The sequence below is a fragment of the Morone saxatilis genome, unplaced genomic scaffold (assembly GCF_004916995.1).
Source record: "Morone saxatilis isolate NCDOM2014 unplaced genomic scaffold, NCSU_SB_2.0 Contig24, whole genome shotgun sequence".
NCBI lineage: Eukaryota > Metazoa > Chordata > Actinopteri > Moronidae > Morone > Morone saxatilis.
In genome coordinates, this window is record NW_023339807.1 from 21,657,937 (window position 1) to 21,668,689 (window position 10,753).

The 10,753-nt window shown below is 36.9% G+C and overlaps 1 protein-coding gene across 2 annotated transcripts in view; it reads right to left on the minus strand.

Moving 5' to 3' along the window:
• Positions 1–7,969: 7,969 nt before the first annotated feature.
• The window catches only part of scyl1 (SCY1-like, kinase-like 1), a 9,400-nt gene continuing 6,616 nt past the window's right edge, over positions 7,970–10,753 (minus strand). For both annotated transcript variants that reach the window (XM_035672508.1, XM_035672507.1), the window contains exons 16-18: positions 10,268–10,588; positions 9,741–9,819; positions 7,970–9,463 (exon numbers count right to left, since the gene is read on the minus strand). In XM_035672508.1, the coding sequence (XP_035528401.1) occupies positions 9,339–9,463; positions 9,741–9,819; positions 10,268–10,588 (525 nt within the window). In that variant the 3' untranslated portion in view covers positions 7,970–9,338. The remainder of the gene's footprint in view (positions 9,464–9,740; positions 9,820–10,267; positions 10,589–10,753) is intronic.

Here is a 10,753-nt window from a genome sequence, read left to right on the forward strand (position 1 = left end):
TAATGGAGTTGTTGAATGTCATAAAGACAAAGTTCTTCATTGTGTCTCCTGCTCTCATACCTCAAATTGGGATGATTTCTCTGCCGGTGCGTAAGGCAAAAGCAGCGGTGGCAACGGGTGTGTGAGCAGCGTTGGGTGGGTATTTTGAATCTGTTAGGAGCTTATTTTGGAGGCAGCAAAAAAGAGAACAAGAACTCAGTATTGAAGTCCCTGGGTTGCGTGTATGAATGGTTGATTGTTAGATCATCTGGTTGTTATCAATGATCACTCATTCTTTTTGTAAAAGTAATGTATCTATTTATGTGAGGTAGTCTTCTGTTTGATGGACTTTGTCAGTGAATGTTGTGTGTAAAGGCAAATGTTGCTGTGTATAGCTTCCTGCAACCCTGCGTCCTCTATATTGGAAGGGTTTTAATAGTTAAAAAAAAAAAAAAAGAAAAAATCTGGATGTCTCATATGAGGACCTCATTTGTGAAAACTGACTATTGTTATTATTAGGTATGTTATGGGAAAAGAATTATGTTGGTTTATGATTGGAAGTCAATGGGTTCAAGTCGGCCGAGTTAAAGGGTTTATATGCAAATCCATATTCTAGAGATACTGAACCCAAATTGCTTCCCGATGCAATAGCATCGAGTGTGAATGTGTATCGAGTAGTTAGGTTTTCTGTTCGATGGGACCTTTGCATCACTGATTGTGTGAAAGGGTGAATGTTGGCACGTAGTGTAAAGCGCTTTGAGTGGTTCGGAAAAGACTAGAAAATGGGCTATACAAATACAGGTCATTTACCATCCATTTACCATTTGTTTGGGATCAAGGCCAATATTTTTCAGCTTTTAAATTTCTACAGATTTGGCCTAAAGCACAATAAAAAGCATATAAAATGAATTATAAGGTGAGATAATAATTTTTAATGTTTTAATAAGAACTTTTGAAGAGGCTGTAATTATAGATATCTAACTGTATGTATTTTCTAAAATAAAAACAGCTTCTTTATGAATATAAAAGTAGTTGAATCAGTTACCTCTGCTTGTCCAACATGGATATTTTACATAATCAAAATCAGTAATAGGATGATGTTGTGGTCATATCTGACATAAAAGCCATTTAATATCATATGCACTTTTTTTAATGATCTTGGACTGAATTAATGAACTAAACTTTTTCTCATGACTTGTCACCTTTAGTTCACAATTGATTTGGTATTAAAGGTTTTTGTCTTTCTCTGACATTTAATTGTTTTGAAAAGAATAATTTGTGTGATTCTGGATTTTGTCTTTTTTCTTCCAACATGTTTTCCTCACTTACTTACGAAACCATTATTGTTTAATATTGTTTTACTTTTTTACTTTCACTTTCACTGGAAGCACATTGCCCAGGATTGAGATGGTAGTTGTATTGGCTGTAAACGTCGTGTTTGCCACCTACAATCATGATTAAGATACGTGAAGATGATTAATAATTAATTCAGTGGTGACAGTGGGCAGGAATGACCAGAAACATCACTGCACAGTTAACCTCCTGGGGCCCTATATCCTAAGTTGCTGTGTTTTTGCTTTTTTCACAAACATAGAAAGGATGTGGTGGTTAATAGGGGTCCTTTTAGTTTTTCTCATTCTATTATTTATATATTTTTTTTTTTTCTATATTTCCCCTCCATGTGCCACTGTTAAATCCATCATATTCAGTGGAACAGTATTTATGTATGAAATTTCTCTTTAACTGGAATGATCAAATACTTTGTTTATCCTAAGCAGTTCCAGTTCATTCTGTCTCATTTAAGTTCCCAAGCTTACCAGTATTATCTCACTCCACAATTTTTATTTTCTGATTCCTCACTACTGCTGTAGCTGGTTAAACATCACCTTATTGTGGAATTCACTGGAAAATATGGTATATTCTGTGGTATACTTATCACTTTCTTGGTTTTTCCAGACACATGATGCAAGGAAACCAGTATAATTTTGGGGAATTGTGTTTTTCACTTAAATCTGAAACACTTCTCCAGCTTCATATCCTGTGGTTCTTTTCAGTCAGGGATTTGCTTTCTCCTTTAAAACGGATCCTTATGTCATCCATTTTTCCATAAGTGTGCTCCCTAGGGGACATGGGGGTTTAAAGCATAAAAACTTTTTTAAAAGAATACATTTTGAGAAGTATATAAAGATGTCACTGAATTCTCGATCTTCATCGGAAGTCAGAGCTGCAGGTGCCTGATGAAATGCATGATCACCTTAAGTCTTTTAGCCAGGTCCAGCACTCAGGGACAGACTGGCTCCTCCTCCTCTGGCTCATAGGAGCAGCACTCAGTAATACTACTGGGAACTAAAGTAGTACTCAGCCTTAAAATCAATTATAAATCTTACTGGTAACCAGTGAAGAGAGGTTAAAACTGGGCTGAGTGGTGATCTTTTCTTCTACTACTCGTTAAACAATTATATATGGTTCATTATTGGTACCAGCTGTTGGCAGTAGATTACAATAAAGTTAAATATCTAGACACAAGATTAAATAAAAGCATGTATGTTTTAGAGAGGTGTGTCTGAACCTTAAAAGTGAACTCTTTTGTAATTGGGAAAAAAAAGCCAATGACAATGTGTAAACTCTGTATTTTATTTAACCAAAGCCAAAGCAAGCAGAAAAGAAAGAATAAAAATCCACAAACAACATAATATAGAATCTTTAACTGAAAATGTTGTAAACAAAAACAATAAAATTGTATTCTAGCAATGATGATAAACATATATGTGTTTGTGGATTAAATGTGAATATAAATGTTCAAAAACAATGCTCAAAAATGATTAAAAGTAAAAACCAAATCTAAAAGATGAATGTAACATATTCAAAAATCATATAAACATGGATAAAATGTTCTACAACCACATTCAGATATTGATTAAATGCAATGTAAAAATACATAAAATCACTTGTTAATCCATGGTAGAAAGATGTTTAATACACATAACAATTCACTAAATAGTTGTAAATGATCCAAATCAATCATTAAATTTGTGAATGTAAAAACTTTAAATAAATGGATGCAGTTTTCAGGAAAGTCATAGAAAAGACCAGAAATGTTCCAAAAACGCATTAAATGGATTAATTTTAGGCAGTAAAAAAAGTCAAAATGTGCCTCAATCTTTTGAAATGAAAACTGTAATATTTTGGTGTCTAAAGCATCCTAAGAAAACCTTTGTGACCTTGTTGTCCTTTTTCAGACTTGCCCAGAATACTAATAAAATAACAGAATAATATTCCATTCTCATTTTTGTAAAACATAAATGTTAATCAGAGTACTGATTTTCATCCTACATACATACACAATACAGAGCGATTATTATTTGGTAATCGATCACTATTTGAATACAAAACATACTAAATGTAAGCTCAATTGTCATTTAGTTATCAGATTATAAGCACCAAGCCAAGAGCCATTTTTCTCTCTTTCTCTGCCCCTCTTGAACCTGCCTCCACTTGTTGACCTCTTTTGTTGCATTTATCCACTCCTCGTAAACGCCTACATTTACACAACCTAGACATAGGCTGCAATCAAAACACACCACTCCCAAAATGGTTTAGTTTAACTAAGAATTGCTAGTTTTACAGCAATGTTAACCAGTTCTATTAATCCGAAGATCTAAATGAATACAATTTAAAGATATCTTATTCTTTGCCCTCATGCTTTACTACATCAAGTCTAAACTTTCAATCCTATCTCTAAAGTCTCTTAACATAATTTATGGGAAAGTTGGCGCAAACGGCTTAAAACTGCAATCCTGCTAGTAACTTTCTGTTCTGATGGAATTAGTTCTGGGGAAAAGTAAATTATAGTAACTAATTGTAAAATGTACCATGTTGAGCCCTCCTTCATTGTTTTTAAATGACCATTATTAGCTACCAGATGTTTTATTTGATTTGTTTGCCATTATTTGAAAGCTGGCTTTTAAATGAAAATGTATTTCAGCTTTAGTCTGACTAGTGTTTTTGTAGGATATGTTTTTTTATAATAATTAAGATTAGAATTACAGCACAGCGGGCAGCCAATTTCTTATATACATCTGTTGAACTGCCACTGGACTCAGCTGAAACAGTCTTCACTACTGTGGTAGGCACCTTCTGTTGAGTTGCCTTCCTTGCTCTGGGAGGGACTCCAGGACCCTTGAAGAAATAAACAAGAGAATAAGTCTTATTCTTGAAATTACACATTTTTTGAGAGCTCAATGCATGACAAATTATGAAAACACAAGAAATGAGGAAAGACTTGTGACAACAACACAACACATACAGTACAGCAGCAATTAGAAAAATGCTGCAAATAAATAAAACACAAAGAAATAAAGAAAAAGCTGTGAATATCGAAATCATTAGCAAAAAAAATAGAAGTTGTGCAGTGTTTCTCTATTTGGTTGTGTGTTCTACATTTGCAACAGATTCCTTTATGTCACAAAGCATTACATGTTTTCTTTCTGTTTGCTTTTGTTTTGTCTGTTTGTGTTTTATTAAGCTGCAGTGTGTTGAGCTCTTTTGACATCCAACAATAATGCAAATTTAAAACAAATATTTCTAGCCATAGGTATCCTGTGGAGTTTATTACCTAGAGCAATGATGTTGCTAATCTCACGTCTGTTCATAGACATGACGACACACATGCTGAATGCAAGGATAACTTGTATTTGTTTATAAATATTTCTTATGTCCAAAAACATACTGACATGAAAAGAGACATCAAGGGAAGAAAAGTTAATTTAATTTTCCTTATTACATCTCTTTCTCTGAATCATCTGTTTTGTCTGCAAAAATTAAAATCATGTAACATCTGAATGTACAAATGCTTTCAGTTATTTTTTTTTTCCACAACTAAACTAGATAACCAAAAGTGGGAGAAGTTGAAGGAAAGGTGGGAAAGAGAAATGAAGAATGACTAGCAACAAAGCTAATACTGTGAGCGTGTTTGAGTGAATAAATTGGTGACTGGTTACTGAGGGTGAGTTTAGATACAGTTTTCATGAATGGGGAATTTAACAAAAGAGACAAAAAAAAGTTTTTGTTTTTTTTCCCAGGCTATAAACATGTTTGTTTCTGCTGTAAAGTAGAACATTTCAATATAGGGCCTTATGAAGATGGACTCATTTCTGTAGCGAGCCTCAAGTGCCTGTTTGAAGAGCTGTTTTTGTTTCTTTTCTGTTTGCTTCATCTTGTGTCGGAGAGCAAAGGCAACTCCTGCGCAACTTGCTTCAGTACGTACAAACTAACTGTAGCTAATAGTTCGTATACGCCTGCAGGCAATATGGAGCATGGGATAGCATGAGGACCTTGTTGAGCTCTGAAGTGAATGAGTTAGTTAATTAGGTAATTACACACAAATAAAAATTATTTGAAAGAAAAGAACAGCTTATATTGTAACAATCAAAGTGTTGATATAACATACTGTTGAGCGTAGTCTCCTCTGGCCATCAATAGGCTGACCCCTGTGTGGTTGGCTAACGTCCCTGAGGGAGCCCTTCAGGAAGAAGCACAAGATTAAAAACAGATGATACTACACTGCATTGATGGTGTCAAATGTAGATCTGCTGCAAACATCAGAAGTGAGTGTGGCTTTTAGTCATAGATATAGTTTACAATTTAAAGTGCAAGTGTTACCATGACAGTGCGTACACATCTGCAGAGGACACGGATCATGGGAAGACCCGAGGACCATGTTGAGCCCTGAAGTAAATGAGTTAGTTAATTAGGTAATTACACACATAAAAATTAACTGTCCACGCAGTCGTGAAAAAAAAGAACACCTTATTTTGTAACAATCTTAGTGTTGTTATAACATACTGTTGGACGTAGTGGGGATAAATATGCTGAGCACAAGAATAGCACAAGAGCACAAGATTAAAAAGAGATGATGCTACACTGCGTTGATGGTGTCAAATTTATATCTGCTGCAAACATCAGAAGTGAGTATAGTTGTATAAACTGTTAAAAATTGAATAAATTGTTAGAGGCTACTGGATGTTTTATGTAGACAACTAGCAATACCTCTCGATAGGACAGCTCAAGGTAGACAGAAAAGGTGGAGACAGAGGATGACACACAGCACAGGGCCACAGTTCAGATTTGAACCCATAGTTGCTGTAGCAAGGATTCTGTTTTGGTATATGGGGTGACTTTTCACTTTAAGGGCTTATCTTTCTTTTTTAGGGCTTTATCTCTCTGTGTCTGTGTGTTGTGGGCTTGTCTCCCTTCCTGGCTCTCAGCTCTGCTCCTCTGTACACCTGTCTGCATCACCACTCCGTCAGCTTACCTGCCTTACATGAGCCTGTCAGTGTGCACTATTTCTACCCCAGTTCTACACACATCCAGTGCCAGATCATTTATTCAGCCTGATTTAACAGAGATTTAAACAAACATGACAAAAATTCACAGCTCTCATCTTGTTTAGAAATGTATTCAAAAGTTTATATGAAGCTAATATAAAGATTAATCAGCCTGAGGAGACCTTTCCTGAAGGTTTCCTATTTGTGGTTCTGGACAGTGCAGATAGTAACAAAAAGAACACATTTTGTTCATAACAAGCTGTAACCTTGGAAGATATCCACCTTAATTGTTTAATCTGGGTGGCTGAAGCCTCATATTAACTTTATATAGGCTACATTTCTGTTTCTGTTTCTGTCCATCACTTAAAGGAGGAATGATGGAATGAATATAGAAAGCAAAACCTGTTTCAATGTTCAATTGAGCATTTGACTATTGTTTTAAGAGAGATTTGAAAAATTGTGAACCTGTCCTTTAATAAGTTCTACCTGTGATGTTGAAAGGTCTCGAATGAGGTCGTCACCGTGTTCTTCTTCTGCTTCTTCTACTTCTTCTACTTCTGAAACAGTCACTTGGGTTGGCCTGTTATCTTCAGTATTCTGTGCAAACAGTGATTGGTTTAGGGTTACATAAACAAAGAGAATTCACACAATGTACAAAATTACAACTAAATAATTTCTATTGAAACATTAATGGAGCAGCTATTATCTTACAATAAAACAATCCAAGGGATCCGTTGGTGATTTGCAAATTGGGGACATACAACCAAGATAACAATCACTGGATAATAATAATATAATCTTAGTTCACCTGCTGAGGTCGGTGCTGAAGACTGGTCCAGTTGACCAGGGCAGAGGTCACATCCAGTTTGTTAATTATGCTTTTGTGGACCTTGTCAAAAAACGTAAGACAGCTGTCCAAGGTTTTCACTTGGTCTTCAAAAGGGTCCTTCTTGAATACTAGTGTTCTATTCAAGCTCCTCCACTTCATCAAATCAAAGTCAAAGTCTTCAAGTTGTGATGGGATGTGAGGACAAGACGTGGAACGCAATCCTTCTCTTACCTGTATCAGGAAGCAAAAGAGAAGCAATGTCATGAATAAAAGGAGCAGAATTAGGTGGCCTCTTTTTTGTTTTATTATGAATGGCATCCACTGTGCATCGTTGTCTTGTTTTATTGTTGTGTTCATTTTAGTTTGATAAATCAACTTGTTTTAAACAAATCTATTGTGTGGACTCCCCACTTGTCCCATTCCCTGAGCTAGTTTGTGACATGCACACACAAATCTCTTCAAAATCAGAAAACACTTCATGCCTGCTGCGTTTTCTAAATTTTTAATCTATTACATAATTAAACGTCTACTTCAGTAAGTCCACATAAGTTTTGTCTGTTCACTTTCAGTTTAATAAATTTGTGTAGCAACCACACAAAAGCAGGAATATATAGGGGTCCAAATACTAACACAGTGGCAGTCCTGTGGTTGAATCCTGGGCCCAATAAGTCATTAATAAGTAAATCAATAAGTTATTTTTTTCCCTGTCCTGTCAAGTGGGTTATTATGCAGGAAGGCTCAGATAGACTCCTGATGTCAACTCACTAGATTCTTGGCTCATACATTTACTGAGGAGGAGAATGAGTACAGCCTTTTAATTAAAAGAAGAAACATGTTTATTTGAATCATTTATTTTTAGAATAGCTCACATGCTACACGAGTTGGATTCTCTATAAAAGGTTGCATCCAGTCCACCAACACAGCATAGTTCCTTACATTAGCTCCAGTGGTGATGGCTATTGATTGTGTCAGCCGGGTTTATCTATACAGCATCTTACACCAAACCTAACAATAAGACATCCAACACAGACAGCAGATATCTGGTTACACTGAAAGGTTTGATGAAAACACAGAATCTGCTGGTGAGAGACATTTCAGAGTTCTTGGATGTGATCCTACAGAGCAGATCTGCAATTAAATAAAAAGGCACAAATAAAAGAGTAAAAGGAACGTTTAGGGAACCCCTTTACCCTGACCACACCCAATACTGTACTTCCTCAGATGATCTCAAAAGGTTTCAGTAAGATCTGCAAGATTATACAAGTTCAAATGCATGACCTTCAAAAGATTTCAAAATAAAACTCCACTGATTTCATTACCCCTCCACCACAGCACTATCACACATAGGACACATAGGAAGAGGCATGTAAACACATAAACTGATTTCCCCTTCAAAACCAGTTCTCCAGCCTCAGTTTAACTAATTATTTCTATCATGTGCTCATCGTGTGTCTGCAGTGCCTGTACACATTTATGATACCAGTCAAACATGTTGTCTGTTCGGGCCAGTTCAGTACAGTAAAATACAGTATAATGCTGTATGTGCAAAGTAAACTCAACACAGCTGTAGTTCTTTGCCATGAAACCTTTCGTCAGGCCACACAAATACACAAGTGCATGCATGGATCGATTTTAAGTCTTAAATCTGTAAGTTAGTGACAGCTGAACTAAAACATTCATAACCACTACGTGTGTGTGTGTGTGTGTGTGTGTGTACTGAAAAACATTAAGTATAATACATGTTTGAGTTCTGTTATATATATTTCTCAATTTTTTAAAAAAAGTGTCATTTCTTCATGTCATTTTAAGACAAGATGCACCATTTATATACATTTACTTTACAACTGCAGTTTTATGGAGTTATGTAATTAAAAAAAAAAAAACAGAGGGAGACATTTTGTGTGAACAACTCTGCTGCAGGAAGTGCTGCTTCACATCTCTCTGGATTTTCTCTTCCATTTTTCTGTCTCTGCGTTTGTTTCAGTTCTGCCATCCTTTGTCACCCGTCTGTCGGAAGCAGAAAGTCACCTACTGACCAACAAGCCGCCTCCATGATAGCGACTGCTCACAGTATTTTCATCACTGCTAACACTTCTTTCTGGTCCTTTGTTTGTGGAATGTCAACCCTCCATCCACTGTTCTGGGTCTGTTGTCCAGGTTCCTCCCTCTCCATCCCCGCCCTTAAATCTTTCTTTGCTTCCCCTTCAGTCCAGCTTGCGTGCGCCGAGTTTGAGAGGGCCCTTAGCAGCTTTGCGCTCTGCCCGTTTCGCCTCCAGCTCTTTCCTCCTCTCCTCCCGTTTCTTCTTGGAAAGCTCGGCCTTGCTGAGACCTGGAAAGCAATGAAGACAGGCAGTTCAATGCATACAGGCATACAGGCAGATAGTTAATGGTGTAGATGAACACAAGAATACTTCATTAGTGTGAATACAGAAGTTCAAGTGAAGGTTTTGGGACATAGAAATGTTCCAGTGAACTCACACAGATGTTTTATTACTATTTATTTAATTATATAGTAAGTGTAAATGAAACAGGTACCATCTGTTTGCAGCTCATTTAGGGAAAATTAATGTTCATATTTTTGATACGGGGAGCCAGCCGAGACTTACCCTGGTTCCCATCCACCGACTCCCAGCTCTCCTCAGCTCCCCAGTCTCCTGTTACCTCGGCACTCCAACTATCTCCAGCCTGACGGGGAGAAGACACAAGAAAATATGAATGAACTGAAATGCTTTTTTTAAAATATATATTCATGACCTTTTTTACCTAGACAACTTGTGTGAAGAAAGAATACATTTTTTTTTAACCTAATTTACAGAAATAGTTAGAAATAGATATTTATCAACACCACTCTCATGTCTACACTTAATATAAAGCTAGAGCCAGCAAATCAATATACCTTTTTAACACCAACATTAGTGCGTATATGCAGGTTTTTAATATGCAGGTAAATCTGCTAAAAATAAGCGACTGACTCCTTTCCATTGCCAGTTCGCCTGTGGGGGTTTCTTCTTCCTGATGTGTCATGTTCGATGTCACTAACAGTAGTCTTGCATAGCCAGACCCATCTCTCATATCTAATCAATACTAATTCAATCTGTTGCCCTTCTGTCTTTTTGCCTCCCTCTGTCCTCACCGTGGTGGCAGCAGTGCTGGCTGTGTTTCTCTGGGACACGCTGGCGAACAGATCATTCTGACCGGTCCCTATGGCTGCGTTGCTGCTGTCCCAGTTGTAGTCGCTGGCTAACCGCACCCCTTCGGGCAGGGGAAGCGTTGAATTGGTCAAGGTTGTGTCCGTGTCCTCCTCCCCCCAGTCGTTGCCCCAGCCTTCCTCGCCCGCAGAGCTCTGTCCCTGCCCTTCCTTCTCGTTGGACCAGCTGTCATCGGCGTCCCAGCCTGAGCTGCTCCAGTCGGAGCTCTGCTTTTTCACCGCCGTGGAGGACGACGACCGGCCCACCTAGATATTAGAGAGATGATAAAAGAATGAAATGGAGACTAAGTGAAATAATATAAACAGCAAAAATGTCCTATATATATATATATATATATATATATATATATATATAGGACATTTTTGCTGTATATATATATATATATATATATATATATATATATATATATA